The sequence below is a fragment of the Euprymna scolopes genome, chromosome 15 (genome assembly GCF_053919585.1).
Source record: "Euprymna scolopes isolate OS-2025 chromosome 15, ASM5391958v1, whole genome shotgun sequence".
Taxonomy (NCBI): domain Eukaryota; kingdom Metazoa; phylum Mollusca; class Cephalopoda; order Sepiida; family Sepiolidae; genus Euprymna; species Euprymna scolopes.
The window spans coordinates 105,815,984-105,842,862 of NC_136496.1; the positions used below are offsets into that span (position 1 = coordinate 105,815,984).

At 32.1% G+C, this 26,879-nt stretch overlaps 2 protein-coding genes across 4 annotated transcripts in view; one reads left to right on the forward strand and one right to left on the reverse strand.

Moving 5' to 3' along the window:
- LOC145294209 (serine protease 1-like) overlaps nt 1–1,336 on the reverse strand; it is a 165,411-nt gene extending 164,075 nt beyond the window's left edge. The window contains exon 1 of the mRNA XM_080141319.1: nt 964–1,336. Within this exon, the coding sequence (XP_079997445.1) occupies nt 964–1,336 (373 nt within the window). The remainder of the gene's footprint in view (nt 1–963) is intronic.
- Nucleotides 1–26,677, forward strand: part of LOC145294049 (carbohydrate sulfotransferase 11-like) — a 156,919-nt gene extending 130,242 nt beyond the window's left edge. For 2 of the 3 annotated variants that reach the window (XM_080141038.1, XM_080141037.1), the window contains exons 2-3: nt 20,894–21,083; nt 25,513–26,677. In XM_080141038.1, the coding sequence (XP_079997164.1) occupies nt 20,930–21,083; nt 25,513–26,657 (1,299 nt within the window). In that variant the 5' untranslated portion in view covers nt 20,894–20,929 and the 3' untranslated portion in view covers nt 26,658–26,677. Of the gene's footprint in view, nt 1–5,831; nt 5,880–20,893; nt 21,084–25,512 lie in introns of those variants that run through there. The other variant, XM_080141039.1, reaches the window with a different exon arrangement.
- The last annotated feature ends 202 nt before the right edge of the window (nt 26,678–26,879 follow it).

A 26,879-nucleotide genomic window follows, 5' to 3' on the forward strand; every position in this document is an offset into this window, starting at 1 on the left:
CTAATTGCCCACCCAGTTTTCCCCCTATAAATCTAACTGTGTTTGGGGCTTAGCAAATCTTTTTTAAGAAGTACGAGTACAACTTATATATATGTACATATATATATATATATATATATATATATATATGTATATAAATTACAATTAAATTTACCAAAATGATCCAAGATGGTAAAACTAAAGTATATTATAAATATTAAAGAATTAATATTTATAAAGTAATCTGCCAGATGTAAAAGCTCGATAAAATCAAATAGGAGATAGAGCTTCTAATAGGAACAAACAGTTAATAAAACGTGTTAAAAAAACCCTCTGATGAGAAGGAAAGTATTTCTTCGAAACTCTGCGGATTAAGGAATATCTACTTATCAAATGTTTCCTTTTCAGATTAAATGTTTTTAACTCTTTTTCAAAGTGTTTTTTAACATGTTTTATTAACTGTTTGCTCAAATATATATATATATATATATATATATATATACATATATATTTATAGTTAGTTAGTTATAAAATATATATGGCGATTAAGCTACACTGAATATTCCGCGTTTCATCCACTCTATGACTCTTCAGGCTTATGCTTGCGAGTCCGATGGTAGTAGGCCTTGATCAAGTTGAGTAGCTTCGGGGGGATACCATCTGCTTCCATCACTCTCCACAGGGTATCGCGGTCGACCGAGTCAAAAGCGGCAGCGAAGTCGATAAAGCATACGATTGTACGCTGTTGGTAGCACCAGCGCTGTTCCAAGGCTCGCCTCAGCGTGAATATTTGGTCGACGCATCCGCGGTCAGGTCGGAATCCGCATTGGTTAGGACGAGTCCTTCTGTCCCTTTTGTATTGAAACCGTCTCAGAATGAGGATAATGAAGACTTTGGCAGCGACATCTATAAGGCTGATGCCTCTGTAGTTACTACATATCCGTTTGTCACCCTTCTTAAAAAAGGGAAGAAGGATGGCGTCACTCCAATCTTGGGGAATCTCCCCACTATTCCAAATCTCAGAAATCAGCTTGTGTAGGCGAGGGGCTAATTCATCGATTTCGGTCTTGTAGACCTCAGCCGGGATACCGTCCTCGCCTGGAGCTTTGTTATTCTTCAACTTGGCAATGACGGCTCTGATTTCTTCATGGCTGCGGGTATCCGACGAGCAATCGTAGAGATCTGCAGCGGTGGGGGTGTTTTGACCTGGTATTGTTGGTGGAGGCTGGTGGTTCAGGAGTTCACGGAAGTGCTCGTGCCACTGGTCCAATCGTACGTTTAGCTCAGTAATGATTTCACCTCCACTGTTGTGGATGGATTCGCTCACGAATGACCTCGTCTGTGTGCTGGACTTCATTAGTTGATATAACTTGCGGGAGTCCCCTACCGAGGCCGTATGTTCCACGTCAGTTGCGATATTGTACCAGTAGACATTGCGGTCGTTGCGGGCAGAGTGCGTTGTTTCTCGGCGGAGGGCACGATAGTTGGCATCTCCGTTGAGTCTGGCACGTTTAGCCTCCTCACCCAATTTCACCGTTCGACTTCAGATCCAGTCCTTTTGACGACGCTTTGTGAAACCCACGGTGTTGGCCGCTGCTTCAGTGACGTCCTTTTTGAGTGCTTTCCATATATCTTCCACCGATTCTTCTGGTTGTAAACCATTGAATCGGTTGCGTAGGTCCAGTCGAAACTGAGTCGCAGTGTCGTCCACTTTCAGCTTCGTGATATCAAGACGTTTTTGACGGGAAACATGTTTGTTGGCCTTCAGTCGCATTGTGAGCTTGGCTCTAACAAGGACATGATCCGATCCATGGGTATTTCCTGTTTCAGCTGTTTTATTATTTTTATGTTTGTGCTTCTATCATTGGCCATTTTAGTCATTACTACATGCAATATCGTTGGGATAGTTCTGATGTGTCTAGAAAATCCTACAGAAGAGCTAGCGATGCCTGCAAGAAGGCAATTCATGAGGCTAAGGATAGCTGTTCTCAATGGATTTGTGAACCTATCTCATCTCGAAATGTTGGTTCTCATAATTTTGGGAGAATTTTTAAAGGTGTTATTTATTCAGTGGGCTAAGTCTTAATGATCTCCAGAGCATTTAATTTTCTTTGGATAAGGCTTATTTTTTACTTGGAGGTTGAGGCTGTATATATATATATATATATATATATATATATATATATATATATATATATATATATGTATGTATATATATATATATATATATATAAATCGTGACACCCTGCACTGAAGATTCCCGAAAGGATGAAACACTAGTGTCCGTAGGTATTGAATAATTATTATAGTAAATAATTATATATATTTGCACATTTATACGTTATATATATATATATATATATATATATATATATATATATTATATATATATATATGACCATAGTGCCATAAGCGAAAATCTAAACAAAACATTCATCTTTCCAGCGTTATTCGCTACAATCTGAGCTAAGACAGCATGCATATAGAAACTTTACAAATTAACAAGCTTAGACGTATGTGGATATTTGCTCAAGCGTGCATGGTACACATTAAGTCGACTTCCGCCTACCAAGTTATAACTTTTCAATTTCGACCCCTTAATAGTTATTCTTATTTACTAAAGTTCAAATCGAATTTGTTCCACCGGTTCAAATCCCATATATATTAAGTTTCAAGTCTGCAGACCAAAAATTGATAGAGTAGTTTGGTAGAGACTATTCCGCACACACGCAGCCAAGGTTACTTATATATGTATATAAATATTGATTATATATATATATATATATATATATATTTAGCCAGTAGAGTTTAGTTTCCTAGAAGTACATCCAATGAAACAACATGTGTCTACCAAAGAGTGTACAATGACTAAACAGAAGAGGTATATAAAATTTATTTATACAAACATTGATGGTTACATATATGCATACGTGTTTCTGTAATCACCCGCGTTGAGGGATTACGTCTTCAGGTCAAGAATTATCGTCGAAAACTGATATTTCAAACAAAAACATTTTCTTATTTCGTTTACAAAGTTAGAATGTAACATGGGTGGAGATTATGAGCGGGGAGAGGACAAGTGAGGTCTTTGAAGATAATAAACATCTTTTTTATTTCCCTTTTTTTTATATTCCCTTTTTTTAAGTTCATCTATCCCATCTTTTGGTTTTTATGGCATAAGGTAATTAAGAATGTAGCATTTTTGTCTTGCGGTCTGTAAATTAAAAACATTCACATGGGCATTAAGTACTGACCGGTGCCGTTCAGTCCACACACACACACACACACACACACACACACACACACACAAACACACACACACACACTAGAAGCAAACATACGCTTATATCGATACTCAGGAGCGCTGTATTTTACTAACACACACTCACACTCATACACACACACGCGCACTGAAAATAAAATTAAAACCAAAATAATTTAAATAAATAAATAAAACAAAACCAACAAAAATAAAATAAAACAAAACAAAATAAAAACGCAAACAAACCAAAAACAAAAATAAAACGCCGAAAGTTATCAAACTCCTCACGCATACATATATATATATAAATACACGTATATACACCTACACCTTGATACAACCGCGCCTATATACACATATACACACACATATACACATACATAGACATATAATGCTCACATACAGTTATAACATGTTTACATCTCTATCTACATACACAGTTATATCAATGCATGGACGCTCAAACACAGACATCCATGTACACACTTGGATACCATACATCATGACTGTTATTATATCAAAACTAATATTAATACCGCTAACAATCCTAGTAATAATAATTCTTATAATATTGATCATACTAATGACACCACCAATACCAATAATAAGACTGTCGATTGGGAACCCCAAAACCTGTGGACCCCCACCGGACAGACGTCCCAACAAAATGATGATTGCAACGTCTTGTCAGACGAGTGCCACTCCCTCAGACATTTAAAATCCATGAGCCCAAATGCCTGAGGGAGTATCTATACAAAGATGATGTTACAGAGTCTTAGATTTGTACGACAGCTAAGTCTCTTTCTCGGTTCAAAATGTTGAGATCCAGCAACAAGCAAGAGCAAGAAAGCCAGCAACAAATTAAACTGCAGACCAGCTTAATGCGGGTACTGGTCTCCCGCTTTATGGTTTTTTAAATCAGAGATGTGCTTCTCCTAGAAAGGTCGCCTTCACCACGGCTTACGGGAGCCCTCTCCACCCCAATACACATATACACACACACACACACAAATATACACGGTGCTAGTTGGCCGTTGACCCAGAAAAAGAGTTCATTCGCCCTTTCGAAGGTCTTGTTTTTAATCCTTCAGGGAGACTAGCCGCCCTCCTCACCAAACAAGTTTGGCGGGGGAACTAGTTTAGTCGCCGGTGACCCGACCATGAGGCAGGTAGTACTGGATTACATGGTACCAGTAGCACATAACATGACCTGACATGACCAACAAAATACAGATATACATACATACATATATATATATATATATACATACACACACACATATATACACACATACATATATATATATATACATACACACATACATATATACATACACATACTCATAAAAAACATATATACATATAAAACACACACACACATACACATACACACAAGCGCGCGCACACCAGTATACACAGAACACATACACACACAGTCAGACTATCCGCAGGCGCAGACACACATCCCTATCCACGCGTGTCCCCAAATCTCCACAGACGTATACGAGACACATATACATATAGACACCAACATAGACTCATGCATCTACCCACATACATACACACGCATGGACACACAGATACCCGCTCACACACAACGCATAAAAACACAGCAATACATGCACAAATGCAAAGACCTTTTTTTTCTTTTCTTTTTATTTAATGATTATAATAAGGTGTCCTTTTTCTTCAGTAGTGTGGTAATCCCTTTATATATGAAACAGCGTACCACTCCAGTCCCCACGGGCGTATATATACATACACAACATACATACATATATATATATATATATATATATATATATATATATATATATATATATATACCCAGACACCTATACATTCTTGTAATATACATTATTACAATTATCATATACGAGACAGCCTATTTTAATAGTTCAGAGATATATATTTACATATATATATATATATATATATATATATATATATATATATATATACATATATATATACATATACACTTATATACATACACACATATACACATATACACACATATATACACACATGCATACAGATACATACATAAATACACTTATACATACATATTTACACAAAATACAGACATATATATATGTACACTGCCACCAAATGATACATCCAAAATAGAAATAGAAATGAACTCATTCACTACATAATTCTCTTTTCTATCCAATCCCACACGCAAAGTTATATTACCTGCCCCCACCCGCTTGTTATTTTTTCATAAGTTGCACGTTTTTTGTACTATGTAAAAAGTTAGTTATAATATTACCAACCTAAATAAATACATGTATGAAAGTATATTTGAACCAAGCGAGTAATAGATTGTTTAGGTGAACCTCGTAATAATGTATGCATGTGGATATGTTTGGGTGCGGGCATGTATGTGTTTATGATCTGTATGTATATATACGTGGGTTGGAAAAAATAAAGAAATAAATAAAAAATAAAAGGAAAAAAAGATAAAAAAATAAAATAATAATAATAAAAAGTAATAAAAAATTTTAAAATTTTTTAAAAATAAATAAATAATAATAAATAAATAAATAGATAAATAGATTAAAAAAAGTAAAAAATGAAAAGTGAAAGAGAAGAAAAGGAAATAAAGAAATAGGGGGAATGAATAAAGATGAAGGTAAGTACTACAATATATAAGCCTTTATACTCCGTTTATATAACCTTAATACTCTGATTTTTTGTTATATGTAATATATTATTGTTATATCGTTATATATCATATGTATATCTGCGTAACCCTCGAAAGAGTGCTTACTAAATATGGGGATAGACCTATGGACTTCAAGCTGAATTCACTATAGATTTTTACGTAGTATAAATTTTTACGTAGTACAAAAAACGTACAACTTATGAAAAAATAACAAGCGGTTGGGGGAGGGTAATATAACTTTGCGTGTGGGGTTTGATAGAAAAGAGAATTATGTAGTGAATGAGTTCATTTCTATTTCTATTTTGAGTGTATCATTTGGTTTTGACTCTCGAGTATATATCCGACACAGTTAGACACAGTTAATCAATCGAAAATCACATCACTCTATATAAAATCATATAAGATATCAACGGATACACACTCAGCGGTCAAAACAATGGAAAGAATATGCTGTTGTCCTAGCCCTAGTTATAACTTGGGTACCATCTGGTTTAGAAGTTTTGTTACCTTCACAATACCATTGGAGCACAGGAAGGAGCAGAGAGAAAAACATGTAATAAATTCAGAAAGTTTCGATATATTCACCATTACTAACCAGCAGAGCGTTACCACTGTTGACGAAGGAATAAGCCTACAAGATATGTGTATGCAATGTGATGGTGTGTGGAAGTGGAATTTGATCAGTAACGTTTGAGGATATGCGTTGCATGGAGAGAAAATATGAGAATAATAAGATGGATGTGTAATACAAGTCTTCGAGACAGACTTAGATCTGATGACTTCAGAGGAAAATTAAATCTGAACATTAAGGGGGCGTGTGCAGAAGAGGGGACTCTGTTGGTTTCGTCAGATTGAACGGATGGATGGGAGTATCATAAAAATTGACATACAAGATTTAAATAAATTAATGCTAATACGGTTAGCCAATATTCCAGCGCATTTTAATCTGTAATAAAATCGTCCAGTAATTTGCACGAGTTTTCGTTATTATGTTATGGGGGTATCAAACTTGTACACCCTCGCAGAAATCTATTCAGCTGATTTTTTTTTCGTCAGTAAATAGCATCACGACGGAGTATTTACTTTCTTCACACCGCAGGAGGATGTGGCATAAGGCCGGAAGGTGGAAGTGGGAATCAAGCTAGCACCTCTAGAGAAAGGGTAACTCTGTTTGTTAATAAAATTGCCTGGGTATCCCCGTCGGCATTTCGAGGTCGGGGCGTCTCAAGCAGTTAGCAATAAAGCAACTCCACCCAAAAGAGGAGAGGCATGGTCTGCTAAGGGAAACCTTCTAGAACAACCTACGATAAATACATGAACCCGATAGATAAAGGTTACCGAAATAGCTTAATTTCTGCTGAAGCGATTGTCGAGAAAACATTATCGACTCCAATCCGCATGTCTCTTCAACAATATTTATACGTACCGCTTTCCTCCTTCTCTAATAATCTACTGATTATATATATATAAACACATTAAGTACTAGATTTTTTACATATGCATAACCACTTATTGAGGCCCAGAGACCACTCGAGGATAAGGGTTAAGAGTGTATAGTAGTCAATTGGACAATATAGTATTCGTTAGTAATGGAAATTCGGTAAATTTGTTAACAAGTGGAACGGCTCATCAAGAACTGTTTACGTTGGCCTTGAAGACAACCATATTGTAGTCAGCTGGAAAGCAGGAAAAATGACAGACAATTCCACAGGCGTGCAGTTCTAAGAAGCTTTGTTCATGGAGTCTACGTTTAGGTTTAGGAACAGATAAAGAGTGGGGAAATTATTGATAATGTTTTTAGCTTGACGGGTGTTTTTCGTGAAAGTTTGGCGAGGTGGTACCATAGATTGAAACTCAATCGAACACTTTCCATGAAAATAACGATAAAGCAGAGACAACCTCGCAATATCTCTCCTGTGAGATAGAGGTTGCAGCGAAGAGAAAAGGGCATCTTCTACGAGGCTACGAAGTCTATTTTTAACTTTATCAAGGCAGAACAAGTCCTTTCTAGTAGCTTCTGCCCAGAAGTGGCAACAGTATTCCATCCTTGGACGTACCTGGCTCTTATATACATAGAGAATTCTATCAGCAGTGAGATATCTAATGGGTCGATAGAAGGATGCCACCATTTTTCCAGCAGCCTTGGAAACAGATTTGATGTACGTGTTCCATTTAAGATCAGGAGTAAAGGTCAAGACCAAAAGGTTGTCAAAACTTGAGGCCTTCCCAAGACGAGAGCCATTCATTTCAATTGATGCCAAATGGGGATCAGAACGCTGATGATGTAAAGAAAGAAGCTTGGGTTTGGATGCATTAAAAGTAACCAGCCACTCCTTTCTCCATTATATATATATATATATATATATATATATATATATATATATATATATTCAGAATAATAAAATGTTGGATCTTATTACAATACGCGTTGGGTCTTTTTACCTGCCGAATACCAAGAATTTCCATTATGGGATTAGCATACACTTTCGATTTGAAGTTCAATATCCTTTTTTGCTGCATTAATATACAATTTCCCTTATTCTATGTAACTAAAATGATTTAAAACTTTAAAAACATTTAATTTAATTTTCTATGTTTATTACCAATAGCAAATCAGGTGCAAGTCGTTTAAAATATTTGTTAATATTTTCCTCCGAGGAGATGTATAAACATCAAAAACTCATGGGTTAAGGAAATATATTTTACTATACTGTATTCTTTGTCTTGCATACAATAAAATTTCTATATTTGAAATTTAACTTTTTCAATCACAAATTATAAATTCCTAAATTATATATATATATATATATATACATATATAAATATATATATATGTATATATACATACATATATAATATATATATATATATATATATATATATATATATATATATATATATATATATATATATATATATATATATGTAGTGTTTGTGTGCGTAGTAATCATGGGGTGATTCCAGTAATATTTCTAATTCCGATACAATTACCGATTCTGTTCAAAATTTGTGATTCCGATAAAATTACCGATTTCGATTTTTTTAAATCTATATATATTTAGCTATGGAGTTATTGTTTTAGGGGCCATAAGATTACTTTAAATACTACTGTAAGGCGTGAATATATATTCAAAAATGTAAAATACGTTTGTATGTGATGATAATCCATAGACTTAGTTTTACTAGTAGTTTAAAATCAATAAATATATATTTCATTATTATTTAAAATCAATAAATATATATTTCATTGTTGTTTAAAATCAATAAATATAGATTTCATTATTGTTTAAAATCAATAAATATAGATTTCATTATTGTTGAAAATCAATAAATATAGATTTCATTATTGTTGAAAATCAATAAATATATATTTCATTATTGTTGAAAATCAATAAATATAGATGTCATTATTGTTGAAAATCAATAAATATATATTTCATTATTGTTGAAAATCAATAAATATATATTTCATTATTGTTTAAAATCAATAAATATAGATTTCATTATTGTTTAAAATCAATAAATATAGATTTCATTATTGTTTAAAATCAATAAATATAGATTTCATTATTGTTTAAAATCAATAAATATAGATTTCATTATTGTTTAAAATCAATAAATATAGATTTCATTATTGTTTAAAATCAATAAATATATATTTCATTATTGTTGGAAATCAATAAATATATATTTCATTATTGTTTAAAATCAATAAATATATATTTCATTATTGTTTAAAATCAATAAATATATATTTCATTATTGTTTAAAATCAATGAATATATATTTCATTATTGTTTAAAATCAATAAATATATATTTCATTATTGTTTAAAATCAATAAATATATATTTCATTGTTGTTTAAAATCAATAAATATATATTTCATTGTTGTTTAAAATCAATAAATATATATTTCATTGTTGTTTAAAATCAATAAATATATATTTCATTATTGTTTAAAATCAATAAATATATATTTCATTATTGTTCAAAATCAATAAATATATATTTCATTATTTGTAGCTGCAATGAAAAAAATGAAGTTTTAAACAAACACAAAAATGAAATAATTAAAAGAGCCGTTTTTTACATTGGAAACATTTCCTATTCCAATACCGATTGTGATACCCCAAAAAAGTTTGAACTGTTCCGATTCCCTATTCTGATACCGACTGATCGTCCTAACATTAATATATATATATATATATATATATATATATATATATATATATATATATATATTATCCAGCGAATCTGTGTACTTTTAGAATAAAGATAGTGCTTAATAACAAATTAAATTGTTTACTAGGTATAAAATAAATTATTTGTGCAAACATTATTTTACTAAACATCTGAAGACATGCTTCAGTCAAAGCTATAAAATAGCTTGATAAGGGATGTCCCCTTTTCATGTAAGTAAAAAAAATAGGGAATTAGTTAAATGTAAATATGAAATAGGATAGTCCAGGATTCGAACTTGCGAAGCTAGATTTGGAATTGAGAATCCCAATCATAAGTTAAAATAAATACAGAATGTTATTGAAAATAAGGAATGTGGAATTGGCATTGTTTAGCTCACATAAAATAGTTAGATTTCTGTTTATTGAAAAAGGAATGTAATGATGAATTTTGTTTCTGTTATAAAAATTAAAATTAAAATAAGGAATTTAAAAACGGACAATGGAAAATGTAATGTGTAAAGTGCGTTACGAAACTTAGGTTAGAGGGTCAGCTTTGTAAGAAACATGTGAATAACAATGCATGCTTAAACATGGAGGCATGTCATGCCATGTGTCTGAGAGGCACGGGGGTTATGCAGTGACGTCATGAGTTACGAAGTTAGATAAGTCAGAATCAGAGTCAGTAGAAGAAGCGAGAGGAGTTAGATCTGAGAAAAAGAGTGGTTCAGACCAATTCTCGGTTCGAGTCAAGGCACCCTCTAGGAAGCGAGAGGTTTTTAGAGATAACCAGGTAAAACTTTGTATCCCTGAAATACAGAATCATTTCCGACCGGTCGAAGAATAAATGATCATCATGTTTTTCATAACTGCCATCTTTCTGTGTTCATCATTACAACGAGAAAGGTAACGTGTTTATATTATATGTACAGCTGTCAAACGTAAATGTCAAACGCACTCTCGGTCTATCTATCAAGATGTTCCAAAATCACTTCTAGTTGAATTACAGGCTTGGTTCTCTTGTAGTAACATGTACACTGTCTATCATATATATACAGAACTGTCTCTCTCTTTAGATATACCCTCTTTATGTCGCCAATATGCCATCTCCACAAACATGAACATCTTAAGACATATGAACACTCAAGAACATGAACACTCCTAAGACTGTCTCTATCACTCTAAGACTCTTACAAACATGAACAACAACAAATATATAAGCCGTCATCTAAATAAGAACAACGTAACATACTCGCATATTTGATACTTCAAAAATAACACTCACAACACAACATTTTTAGGTTTGCATTTTCTCAACCGCTGTATAAAAAAATTAAATGTTTTTTCTAGAACCGGGCACGTGATGAACTCATAAAATAAAAACAATTAAAACTGCATACAACATTCAAGAAAATATTCATTATTTTTATTTTGTTTTTATAGATTTAATGTGTATACATTATGGATATATTAATAGGATAACGTGTGAGTAATTTATTTTGTATGTCACGCTTATATCCGGGTGATTGTCGTTTGTTATGGACTTTCATTTCTTGTAATAAATAATTTTATCAAGAATTCTTCATAAATTTTGGTTTCAATTTCGAATATAACTGATGGTACTTAAGTCATCTATTTTTTTTATAAATAATTTTACCAAGAATTCTTTATGCGTTTTGGTTTCGGTTTTTATTATAGCTGATGACACTCAAGTAATCTTTTTTATATAAATAAATTTATCAAGACTTCTTCATAAATTTTAGTTTCGGTTTCGAGCATAGCTCAAGGAACTCAAGTTAAAGTGTCTGTCTGTCTGTCTGTGTCTGTCTGTGTACATTTCCCTACGCAATCTCTCTCAATTTTCAGTCTACAGACTCGTAATTTCATATACAGGGTAGTGAAATTTGGGAAAATTGTTGTAATCCATTTTCGGCCAGAAATTTTGCAATTAAGGGGTCAAAGTTCAACGATTTGACCTTTGAGAACTCTACCAAACTCCTCCGCCAATTTTGGATATAAACAATTGAAATTTTAGATATAGATTCCTTGGACATGGATCTATCTTAATAACTTGATTTGAGTCCAAAACAAAAAATGTTGAGGGGGTCATAATAGGGGTCATAGTTAAAAAAAAGACCTCTGCGGTCTCTACGAAATTACTCAGACAATTTCTGGTCTAAACATTTGAAATTTTACATAAAGGGCATTCCGAGATAAGGCAAGATTTTTCATCGATTTGGATCGAAAATTTGAGCTACCAATAAATAAATGTATGTATGTATATTTGCATGTTTGCCTAAAATTTTCGACAGTGGCGACGGATTTTCACAAAATCAGTATCATTTTTAAGCTTGACCCTTCAGACGACAAATACCGAAAAATTAGCTAAAACATTAATTTATTCACCCTCAACTGGACACTTTTCTACAGGGAGGGATCGCTTTTTACATCAATATTTTCGAAAGTCATCCACTTTTCTATTGTCTAGCCTTAATTTAAACTTACGTCACTTCCGGTTGGACGGTGGTCGTAACAGCAAAGATGTCACGTTTTCCCCGTTCTTTTTCTCCTTCGCGGTACAGATTCGAGTCTGCTTTTCTACTACCACTTTTTTTTTTGCTCAATACACACCTCCAAACATCCGGGAAACGCCGGGCACCCATGCTAATATATATATATATATATATATATATATATATATATATATATATATATATATATATATACATGCTGTACCCGGCCACGCGTTGCTGTGGCTCAGTCTGTTAAAATGGAACACATTCCTCATAAAACATTGCATTTTGTATTGTTTATTTTATTATTTTTCAAGTTTTTATCAATAAAAGTTGTTTCCTCCCACCCAAGCAAAGGTGAATTATTTACCATAAACTGTTAGGTGAAAGTTTTTTGGGTTTTTTTTGGGGGGGGTCAGAAAAATTTGCATTTTTTTTTAAAGAAAGTTGGCTGCAAACATTTCTTTTTGAAAACAGAATTTTTATTATAAAAAGAAAAAAATGAATGCTTTATATGAACACTGTAAATAGTTAGCTGAAAGTAGAGAAAAGTTAGGTTTTTTTTCAAGAGAATGTACAATTTTTTTTTGTCAATAGATGTTAAGAAAATACACAGAAAAAATACTCCCATCATTAATTAATTAATTATGCAAAAAATAAATAAAATGTTGATTTAGTGTTTCAAAATTTGAACAACGCTCAGCTGAATCCGGTGATTGTCGGTCGAACACTAAACTAATTGGAATCCGGTGCGGGGGGGGGGGAAATTCTGCATGAGTACCATTCTTTTTAATTTTGTCTTTTGTTCAATTTTTGTGTGGGCTTTTAGCGCTAGCAAACTAACAAATTTAGCCAAAATGCAAAAAAATCAACAATTAAATAATTTTAATGAGTGCCCAGCTTCTAATACACATTCTAGTAAATCAATCCCCCTTATTGGAAACACTGAAGAGACAGACGAAACCAATATACTGCCAGTATGTTTGAGAGAGGTTCTATAGGTGTATCAGAAAGTGGCCATTAAAAATGATGATCAGAACCTTAATAATTCAACTTACTATTTTTAAGCTTATAACTACTTGAAAATATAATTCAACCTCTAATTTTTTTTCAATTAAAGGAGCAAAGACCAAATTTCAAAAAATAACAGGTTTAATAGCAAATTATGCAATGTTTTTTCTTTAAAGCGATTTTCTTTAAAAAACATATAAAGAAAATCAACATATTTTGACTTGCTTATAAATATATGTATATATATAAATGCCAAAAATCACTTACTTAAAAAAAATACTATTAAATGAGTAGTTCCATTCTTCATTGTTAAGAATTTATCCATATTTATATTTTAAATTCCATGTATTTTTTAAATAAAAGGATTTTTTAAAGCGAGGGTCCTAGAAAATCGCATTTTTGTAACGTGTTTTGCGCGAAGAGTTAAATAGCTGCTGCTGCTGCTAAAATGAAATTTATGAAGTATGGTTTCGTCCAATGTCTCTTTTTTATTGCGTGTGTTAACCAAAATTAGTATTTTTCATCCTCTGTAGTTAAAAAAGAAACGCACATTCACTTATAAGTTTTTCCCTAGAACAAAAAATCTGCTTTATCGATTTAAAAAAAATTCTTTTTATGAAATACACGAGTTTTTGATTGATATATTTTAATACTTCTTCATTAACTAACTTTTTTTTAAATATCTAAAAAAAGAAAACATTCAATGAAATAGAAAAATTTGCCGTCACCGTCTGGTATTTACTTGACGATGTAAGCATAACATGAGCTTTCATTTTAAAAAAAATCAACATTTTTTTTTTTTTAAAGGTTTTACACTTTGGACTTTACAGGTAAATTTCCAAAAAAGTATTCTTTTTTTTGTTTTAAATTAGAATATTTTCTTTATTGATCTTTTATCTTCAATTTGTGATATATAAAACTTTGGCACATAAATTAATGGTACATGTACAGTTTAGTCAAGGCATTAAAAAATGAAAATATCGAAAAAAAAGTTTTTAATTGTATGTATCCGTTATGGAACGAAGTTCCCCGAAAAAAATTTCACTTAATTTCATCAAGTAGTTTTTTTTTGTTTTTTTTTTTTTTACAGCGAAAAAACAATTTGTTATGATACCGAGCAAAATGTTCGATTTTTAGGAAGAAAAACTAGTATAGGGAGGGGTGTCAGCGCTTTAACTGGATTTATCTCCCTTTGGTATTTCTAAAATTCAAACAAATTTTTTTTAATCCAAGATGGCTGCCTTCAACGTGCTCTCATAAAAACGTGTTTTTCGCTGTAAAAAAAATCTACCTGATGAAATTAAGTGAATTTCTTTCCGGAGAACATCGTTCCATAACGGATACATACAATTTAAACTTTTTTCAAATTTTCATTTTTTAATGTCTTGACTAAACTGTACAAGTGCCAAATTAATTATTAACATTTTGATAAACATTTCAAAATGGGGATCTGAATTTGAAAAAAAACGTTTGTCTAAAATATTATATTCGGTTTATTGGAAAGCGCATAAAATTTCACATTGACCCTGAAAATATCGTAAAAATTGAACCAATAGAAAAATTTTGATAGATTTTTAAAGTTTAAAAATTGTAAAATATTTAACTCGTAAAATTCTCTTGCTTTTATTACGTAAAAAAATTGCTGCATGAAGGTACGCCGGCATTTTGTAAACATTTTGTAAACACTGTTTTTGTTTTTAAATAAAAATGTTTATTTCTATTATATTTTTAAAAAAACTTTAATAGTTTATTTTGGAAGTATATTCCATACAGAAAACAAACAACCCACTTTAAGGTAAATTTTCAGATTAGGTCTACCTCAACAATTTTCTTTTAAATAACGACTTTTATAGGTTTTCGACTATGCTAAATACGAAAATCGCATTTAAATTTTGGAGAAATAAGTAGTTATCGAAATATAATAAGTTGTATTATGCATTTTATTCTTTGGCGGACATTTTACGCGCGTGCGCCATAAACAAATCTACTCATCTCTGACTGGCATTGCACGCGCGTAAAAAAAGATGGCCGCAAAAAAATATAATACATAATATAACTTTTTATATCTCGATGCAATTTTCGTAGTCAGCATAGTCGAAAACTTTTAAAAGTTGTCATTTAAAAGAAAAATTGTTGAGGTGGACATAATCTAAAAAAATACCCAAATTTCTAATGCACCTAGAGGTTCTATTTTTTTTTTCAATATTTTAAGCAGATTTGTCACTCAAATGGGTCGCTATTTTTGCCACAAATCGTTAGGTGAAAGTTTTTTTTAAAGAAAGTTGGCAGTAAACGTTTCTTTTTGAAAACAGAATTTTTATTATAAAAAGAAAAGATGAATGCTTTATATGAACACTGTAAATAATTAGGTGAAAGTAGAGGAAGTTTGATTTTTTTTTCAAGAGAATGTACAAATTATTTTTTGTCAACAGATGTTAAGAAAATAAACAAAAAAGTACTCCCATCATTAATTATGCAAAAAAATAAATAAAATGTTGATTTAGTGTTTCGACATTTGGACAACACTCTAATTGGAATCCCGTGTGTAAATTCTGCATGAGTACCATTCTTTTTAATTTTGTCTTTTGTTCATTTTTTTGTGTGGGCGATTGCAAACTAACAAATTTAACCAAAATGCAAAAAATTCAACAATTAAATAATTTTAATCAGCTTCCAATACAAATCCTAGTAAATCAATCCCTCTTATTAGAACACTCAAGGGAAGGACGGTACCAAATTATTGCCAGTATGTTAGGGAGAGGTTATATATATATATATATATATATATATATATATATATATATATATATATATATATACAATATTTTAAGCCGATTTGACACTCAGCTACCAGATTTTTATGGGTTGCTCGTTAACTTACGATAAAACTTGCGAAGTATGCGCTTGTTGTAAAAGTGGAATGAAAAATTTAAATTTTGCTCCGTTTTAATCTTTTTTTTTTTAATTGTGCTTCTCCCAAAAAATTTAATCAAAAGAATAACATTCAACAATTGTACTTTATATATAAAACACGATATATAAAAAAAAATATTAATGAAAGAGAAATAATTCCAGTTTTAAACGAAAAATGTAAGTTTGGTATATAAAAGTTCCGTTTAGTGATGGAACGTGATGGCACGCAGTGTGAAATAATTGTTCACAAATAAAAAAAATGGCCCATCCGTACAAAGAAAACCACCTATTTATTATAGAAAAATTAAGTATAATGTTATAATTAAAAAGAGATATATAAAAACACGCATGGGTACAGTAAACATATTATACCAAAATGCCGAAGCAGTCATTTCAGTGGTTATTTAGACTATTAATTACGAACGAACCAAGAGTTACATTTATTTATATATATATAATAACTCCATAGCTAGAGTTCTCAAAGGTCAAATCGTTTAACTTTGACACCTTAACAGCTAAATTTCTGGCCGAAAACCGATCACATATATTTTCCCAAATCTCAGTACCCTGTATATCAAATTTCGGTCCGTAGACTAAAAATTGACAGAGTTATTGCGTAGGGAAATGTACACAGACGGACAGACACATATACAGACACACAGACACGTTCACTTTTATATATATATATATATATATATATATATATATATATATATATATATATATATATATATATACTAGCATGGGTGCCCGTCGTTGCCCGGGTGTTTGGAGGTGTATGCTGAGCAAAAAAAAAACAAAAAAAAAAAAGGTCAATTTTTTATCTTTGACCCCTATTATGACCCTTAAAATGTTTTGTTTTTTTTGTTGTTTTTTTTTATTATTCAATTTTCACCCCAAACAAGGCACAGTGCCACTTTGAAGCAGGGGCTACTATCAGGGACTTAATTAGCGGGGTCATTATGAAGGGAGATGAGTAGAAAGATGTTTGTTAACATTACACTTGAACTTCTGCATATCAATGCAGTTGAGACAGCAGAATCCCGGAAGGGAGTTCCAACGTCTAGCAGTTTTGGGGAAGAAACTATTGGAGTAAAAGGCTTTCTTGCACCTAGGGATCTCTACTGTAAAAGGATGAGACTTAGTAGCTTGTCGGGTTTGTCGGGGGTAGTAACGTCGGGGAGGTACAAGTGTTTGCAGTTCGTCAGAGCATTCACCATTAAAGTATTTGTAGAACAGGCAGAGGGATGCAACATTTCGTCGATGGGACAGAGGCTGAAGCCTAGATGACAGTTCAGGACCTATCAGGTTGGCGACTCTCTTTTGAACCCTGTCCAGGAGCGAGAGACAAGCAGCAAATGCACCAGCCCAGATGTGACAACAGTACTGCATACATGCGCGAATGGTGGCCTTATAGAGGTATAGGATACTTTCAGGCGTAAGTAGTTTTCTAGCACGGTAGAGGGAGCCAACCTTCCTTGCAGCAGCCTTGGCAATGCTCTCAATGTATCTATTCCAGTTCATATTCCCTGTAAACGTTAGGCCGAGGAGTTTAAAAGAAGTACTTTCAGGCAATGTGTTCTTGGCCATTGCTATTGGTGGTAGAGAAGGTTTCTTGTAGTCATTGAAGGGGCAAGCTTAGTCTTAGCAGCATTGAATGTGACCAACCATTTTTGTCCCCATTCCACTACGGATTGGAGGTCATCCATGATTTTTATACACTTTTATTCCAGTATAAGTTCTATGCATACTGTCTATTCAAAAGAAATCTACATTCAATAATTCACCTTATTTGCATATTTCATTAAAGAAATAATAATTAGCTCGATGTTATTAATTAGTTGTTGTAATCAAATCGTTTTAGTTGTTCTATTCATAAAAATCATTTAAGATTGATTTATTTAATTCATTTTTACTTTAATTTATTAGTAATTTATTTTCAATTATTAATAGCTAATAAGAGTTGCATTTAAAATCGGAAGTAAGCTTATTTAAATTATGAGTTACTTCCCCTTTAAGCTATGAAAGTTATCTTGCGTTTGATTTTCATAGACCACGATGGACGTGTTTTACGTTTCCATAAATCCAACAAGTTAAGATATTCAGTGTATCTTAAATCGTCCCCCCACCGCCAATATGTTTATACCGGGCAACGCCGAGTATATACAGCTAGTGTGCATATATATGCATAGACATATATACACCTCTCAATACATGAATCTGTATATGCTTAAAGAGACGTGCATAAAATCTGTATTACGATGCATGAACTTATATACATATATACACATAATCATACATGAAAATATATAAATATTGGCCATCCGTGAATACATATATATATATGTGTGTGTGTGTGTGTGTGTTTGCGTGTGTGTGTTTGTTTGTGTGTGTGTGTGTGTGTATTTGTGTGTGTATTTGAGTGTGTATTTGAGTGTGTTTGTGTGTGTATTTGTGTGTGAGTTTGTGTGTGTGTGTTTGTGTGTGGTAGTGTGTGTGTGTGTGTGTGTGTGTGTGTGTGTGTGTGTGTGCGTGTGTGTGTGTGTGTGTGTGTGTGTGTGTGTGTGTGTGTGTGTGTGTGTGTGTGTGTGTGTGTGTGTGTGTGTGTTCCTGCCAGGATCAAACAGCACGTGCCCAAAAATATTTGTAAGGTAAACTATCTACAGTGATTCATTTTGAATATTGCATACGTTTCTCCAGTGTCAGAAATCTTTTCCCCCTAATTTCAGTGCTGACGAACTTCGCCTCGATCACATCACCATTAATATATATTGTCTAAAATATAATGTAGACAATATATTGAACTTTTAAAGTTACAAAAAATTCAAAAAAGAATCTCTTTTACCACATCACAAATATACCACTCTTACATGTTAAAAAGAAATCTATACGACCCAAATAAATAAATAAATAAATAACCTATGTAAATAACCTATGATCTATGATAAATAACCTTTCATGGTATTAAATAACCTAACAGGATCGATCCGCCGTTAAAAACTGTTATAGGTAAGCTAATATGCCTGGTTTAGTAATAATTAGCTTGACGCCCGGCGTTGCCCAGTCGTACAATACGCTTAAACATGATATTTTAATTTATGCAGATTGCATGTGTATTATTATAGAATCAATCCTCTATTGATTATTATATGTTACAAGGAATAATGTGCCCAGCAAACTGAATAATTAATAATAAGAAAATAAAAAAATAATAATGAAATGTCGTTCATCAAATTCCTTCTGTGTTTGTTTACAATATCACGTCAGCTGATATTTGGGTTTGACGATCTTTAAAATAGCCTTTCTTTTCTCATAGATAAAAAAGAAGAAATTTTGCAGTGAAACATTTTACGTTACACCGTCAAGGTTACATCAGTGTAACGTAAAATTTGTAAAAATTAATTTTATTTATAAGAGAACAAAGATAATTTTTAAGACAACATTTTTTTTCGATATTTGATGCTTACTGGATGAATTTCTGTACAAAACATATCTGAGAACATTGCCAGACATATAAATTATCTTTGTGTGAAATTTGCGAAAGATAGGCTCAGCCGTTTCGGAACCTATAAGGAAGGAATAAAAAGTGGCATTTATATAATAGTAGAGATTTGTGAACATAGAAACGCGTCAAGACGAGTTTGTGGTAAGGCCTGTAAGATTCGGAGTAAAGGCTTATTGAAATATCTAAAAAGTTAGAGGTTTTATTATCAGGTTCAATAGCTATGAAAAGACCGAAGTTATTAAAGTTTCATGACATTTGACATTAATAACTACTGCGGATATCCTGATCTTAAACAAAGCCATCGTCATCGTAAAAACAAATTCTCACCTCATTGATCTAGAAATTAAGTTCTGTTAGCTAGACTTCTCTAATCTAATTTGATAATAAGCATTGAAAAAAAGGATGCATCTTACAACTTAGATATGCTTATGGGCCTACAGATTCCGCTATAGACATAGGATTATTTCTATTTAATGAACTTAACATTGAAATTAAGTCTAATCAATAAGGTCTTTATAGAAAGGATTCCCTACTTACCACAATGGCTAAACCGAGAGAATACAATAAAACTACTAAGAAACTTTATATCTTTTTGAATAACTTTAAACACCTCTAACAATTGCTTTTATATCTAAGCTTACACTACATAAACATTAAATAATATTCGTTGTTCTTATTAACATAAACAATGGATGTCAAACGTTTTGATTATAGACGGATTTTGGCGCTCCATACTTTTAAGTGAGTCAAAACAATGGAGGTATTCTTTTGAAAGAAGTGCACTGTATTTTCATGTTAGAGATTTTTCTTATCATGTGAGCTCTGTATGTGTCCTAATTTTATGCTTTATTTTTTTCAGCTACTTTTAAAATTCTAATTGAATGTTTCGCAAACAATGTGGAGGACAGCCGAGACGTTTTTAATGGGTAGAGGAAGCAAGTCCTTCAGGACGACAAATGGTGATGATCCAATCAAGACGACCGAAGAAAAGGCCAAGAAAAAGTGTTCTGTTCTGCTTTTCTTAACTCTCTGCTTCTTTGGATTTACGAGTTAGTAAAGACGAATTTTGAATTGAGTGATGCTCTCTTTCTTTCTCTCTCTCTCTCTCTCTCTCTCTCTCTCTCTTTCTGTTAGTATTAATACCTATATTCTTTATTACTGTAACTTAGTGTGAACATTAGGTTTCATGTGATTCATATCATAGCATATCAATTCTGTTGATTTCATTTAATACGGAACTATCGTAATATTTAGTGATGTTTCCTTCCTTTCTCTCTCTCTCTCCCTCTCCCTATCTATCTATCTATCATTCTTTCTCTCTTTCACTCTCTCTCTCTCTCTGTTAGTAATTATACCTACATTCTCTATTACTGTAACTGTTAATGATCTTGATATGAACATCAAGTTTCATGCGATTCATACCATAACATATCAATCCTTTTTGGTTTGGTTTAATACGGAGCTATCGTAATATTTTTGCCATATCAACTCATTTTAGTTTGTTGAATAGTGAAACAGCATGAAAATTATAAACGGTTGTTCATATAAAATAAATAAACACAACTGGAATCATAACTTCTCTATCCTGTATTAGTTAAATCCAATAACAAAACCTAAATAATAAATACTTATAAGTGGAGAAACATTTCAGAACTTTTTACATCTTATAGACTAGTTGCCCTACTAAGATTTCTGTTTCTAGTACACCATACTTTATGGTTATAATATTCGTGTAAAAGTCTTATATAAGATCTATTATCCTGATAGACTTTATGCATATGAGGGGAAATTTATCTATGCTTTTGGATGAAGGAAACTTATTCTAAGTAGAAACTTAATTTATACAATTTTGTTTTTATTTATTTTGGGCATGCAGGGGCGTATAAATACAAGGTATATTACGGGTTACTTTACTCGGCAAGATGAACTGGTAAAACTTGTAAGATCAACCTCCACTACGTCATGATCACAGTTTAACGTTGCATGATAGTTATGTATAAATAACATGATGACTGTGTTGTTTTATGACATATATATTTTTGTGTTATTTAATATTTAAACACAATAACTATTGAAAACAATTCAGCGTACATGACTAATTGAACACGTTGCTATTTTCATATAGCAGGGAGGGGCTTTTTATTCATACTTTTACCAGCGTTATTAGCAGTCACCATCTTATAGATAACTATTTTGTCGCCGTCACCTATTTATGTGGGCTCGTCTCCATTATCTTGATAAACTTAATGCATATGGGATAATAATACATGCCCATTTTGGGGTGAGACACGGAATCTCCTAAGTAGAAACTTAATTTGTACTAAGTTTCTTATTTTTTTTTTAGCCATCCAGACCCATAGAAATACAATGTATAATACCCAGGTGCGAGGGCTCCCATACTTAACGGGATGAATTCGCAAAACGTGTTAGCTCATCATTCACGACTTCATGGTAAAAATTTTGGAATAAGTAGTTTATATAAAAAAAATAGCTTCTGCCATAATATATGGTTTACTCAATCTTTTTCTATCATCTAATGTTGAAACTATTGTGAACAACATATCATTGCATTTAAATACGATACAGATTGTATATGATTAATCAAACATTAGTTGATAGTCAGTACAAGACGGTGACAATTTGTAAATACCAGGCACTTTATGTGGAAGGACGTGGACTTTTCCCTGCAAGGACTGTAAAATATAATATTTTTATCACCCCCTTGCCGGAATATATATGCGACTGGAGACTGTTTGGGAATTTAAAATTTCCCAAGATTTTTTTATCTTTCGTATGAGTCGGCATAACCCGCCTAGGATGAATGCCCTTTCGATTTGTCTTTACTTTTTTCGTTTCAGGGTGTTGGGTGTAATTTGATTAAAATAAATTCGTGTTTTCTAGTTGCGTTAATTTCAAATCAGAAATTATATTCCCTTTCCCTGTTTATTTCTTCCCGTGACCAAAATTGTTGCTATTTAATCATTTTATGTGAGAATTTTATCATAAGGAGTTAATACGTTTTATTTTTTGTGTGAATCTTTGCAGAGGCCTGTCGCAATTATATGTCGAATAAAGATTTAGCTTTTAAAACATGTAATCAAAAGCCATAGTTTGACTTCAATTTGTTACTTTTCTTCATGGACGAGGATCATTGTAAATAAGTGCCGTTTCCTGTTAAAAATCAAACATCATCAAGAATATTTTCTTTCAATAATTACGAAGCAAATTCGACATCATATAGAATAGAGTCTGTTTTAGCCATTACCACGTATCTCGACCGTCTCAGAGGAACAATTGTTACATACTTTATATATATATATATATATATATATATATATATATATATATATATATATATATATATATATATATATAATTTAAAAACCCTCTTTGGGTTGAGCACTGTCGTAAATAATCTCACTCGCTACTTAATTTGGCTGATAAATGCGAAGCTCGCGGTTTGTTTACAAACAAGCGTTTGAGCACTTTACAAGTGGTGGACGGATGTTTATTTAAATAGACATTCGGACAGATTAGTTACGGGCACCGTTCCGTAGTCGAGGGGTAGAACTGCCGACTGCCAACGCGACGGTTCTAGGTTCGATCCTCGGCTTGGGATAGGTGCTAGTCTAGCGGCACTGATGAGTTGTGATACAACGAAATAGGACTGTATGTCGATGACTACACACATATATATTCTTTTGGTAAAATATGGGTTTTCAATTATATTTCACTTTTTGCTTAGAAGCTCAATATATATTAAATATATTAACAGAGCATGCATAAAAGAATAAGAATATTATTACTTGCCAAGGTTCAAATATTTATTTTTAAGCAACGCACATCCTCCAGCATGTTAAAATTTCGGTACACTTTTGCACATCTGTTTCATTATGCAGAAACAAATGGTTATTATTATGTCCATGCTGAATCTTTCGTGCTAATACTCTTCAGAAAAATTAGAAATGCTTTGCTTACATGTCAATATGAACAAATATGGCTTCCAGAACAAGCTCACGATATTGAGTCTTCTATGATTTTTCTTCTTACGACATTATACTGTCATGCATTTTTTTCTATCTAAGAAAAGAATTTCTTATTTTTCTGAAGAGTATATTCACGAAAAGAACCGGTATTGACATAATAATAATCGTTTGTTACTGCATAACCAAAATAATTTGTAAAAATGTAACTAAATTTTAACATGCTGGGGGAGCTGTTTTGCATGAAAAATAAGTATATAAATATAATTTGTTGATTTCCTTCTGTCCTCTAATGAGAAAAGTAGCAAGAATAACATTCTTTGAAACTCCACGGAATAAGAACTTTGTAAATTGGTTTTTTGGAGTATTCAGTCGAACAATAAATTTTGATTGTAAATTTTAACTTGCAGTTAAAATTTTCTTTCGCTTATAATAAGCTCTACTCTCTATTGTGTATTGAGCTTTTTTATTCGGTTGGGATTAAATTATATATATATATATATATATATATATATATATATATATATATATATATATATATATAAATATATAAATACTGGTATTTATATTAGATTGAAGTTTACCATTGCGTATATCAGGTAAACACTACAACTTTTTTTTCATTATGTGTGTGTGTTAGAATCTTATACTTTCATTTAAATGAACGTTGTCATTGTTTTCTTGCAATCAGATATATGTTGATGCGACCCAACGTGAACTTAAGAAAGGGTTCGATAAAAATAAAAGAGATATAAATAATAACAATCCTTTAAATGCATTATTCTCCCATGCATTTTGACTGGTGTAACATTCGACATTTTCTTGCGATAATACTGCTGCTTGCATCATTTCACTGAAACAATATTTAATTACTTGTCGAAAATAAATGTTTTTACCTCGCATTATGAGTAAAAACGATTTTATGAAATAAATTGTCTAATATTTAATTTAAACACTTTTTTTCACATGGGAGCGGAAATAAGTAGAGCAATGTCGATATTTTTATTGAGATAGTAAGTTGACGCTTCTGTTTCATTCCGTAAAGAAAAAAGAAAGTCTTTATTTCAACAATCGATTACTAATTGGTTATCAATTATTTAAAAAATTTACAATTATTAATTGCTTAAAAAAATGTACAGTTATTAATGGCTTAAAAATTTACAATTATTAATTGCTTAAAAATTTACAATTATTAATGGCTTAAAAATTTTACAATTATTAATTACTTAAAAAATTTACAATTATTAATTGCTTAAAAAATTTACAAGTATTAATTGCTTAAAAATTTACAATTATTAATTACTTAAAAAATTTACAATTATTAATTGCTTAAAAAATTTACAATTATTAGTTGCTTAAAAAATTTACAATTATTAATTACTTAAAAAATTTACAATTATTAATTGCTTAAAAATTTTACAATTATTAATTGCTTAAAAAATTTACAAGTATTAATTGCTTAAAAAATGCATTGTTTTTTCTTTTTTTCCTTTAGGTTATCTACTCTGCTTTCAGACAGCCTTCATCGAAATAGCACCCGTCGCCAGGACGACGCTTGACAGAACAAGTAAAGAATTACAAGAGCGGAGCATGCATTTAGAAAAGACTTGCCGAAGATTACATCTCAAACCTCACACGATATCCAATTCTAGGTTCTACGCATACAAACCCAGCGGTCTCTTCTTTTGCAAGGTCCCAAAGTGTGGCTCCACATATTGGATGCGTTTTTTTCAAGTACTGTCTAACACGAAAAGAGAGACAGACCCATTCAACACAATTAGATTCAAAATACACAGGACTCGCATGGAACATAAATTTCAAAAACGAGACATTCTCCATCTGAATGACACCATGAGATTTCTTGTTACACGCAACCCCTACTCTCGTCTCTACTCGGCTTATGTTGATAAGCTCTTTCTACCCGAGCTTTGGAATAACTATGGCCGCAATATCGTGAAACACGTACGCAACAACGCCTCCAAATTATCCAAAATGTGCGGTAATGACGTGACATTTGGCGAATTTCTTCAAACTATTACCGAAGGAAATCAAATCCACTTCAAGTGGCTCAACCCGCACTGGGCGCCGATTGAACAAATCTGTCGTCCGTGTACGTACAAATACAACTTCATCATCAAACAGGAGACCTTCGATCGAGACAGGGATTATTTGATCAGTAAGGTGGGAATAAAAGAAGAAATAATTCTCAACTATAACAATATTTCAAACTGGAATTATTCACTGTCGGCGATAAAAGACCTTTGCCACACAATATTCATGCACTTTCGCAGTCGCTCGCCAAAGATATGCTACAAATTAGAAGTCCTTGTCAACAGATTATTCGATTCGTTTCAAATCCAAGGTTACATAAGGGAAGACGCGACGTTCAATCTGAGTCGATTCGGTGATCTGAATGGAGCAGGCGACATTGAGAAGATTATTGGGACATTTCAAAATATATACAAGGAATATCCGGTTTTAACTCGACAAGATTGGACTAAACAGCGACAAAGATTCATGAAGGAGGCATACAAACTTGTGGATGCAGAGATTTTACAAAAGATTAAAAAGTTCTACAATCGAGACTTTCAGATTTTTAATTACAACACAGAACCAGATGAAATATTTCGAAATAAATAAGAATACGTATGAATAACAAATTGTATTCTTTTGTTATTTGTGTCTAAATAATATATTCTATGTACCCTATGGGTACCAGGGTCATGGGAGGGGGTCAGATGAAGATGCATGATTCGTCTAATGAATAGTGTCGCAGAATTTGAAACAGCTTTGTCGGGATTATAACCAACCAGAACTATTGTGATTACCTCTGCAACAATTGTGTTCAGAAATGTATAAAAC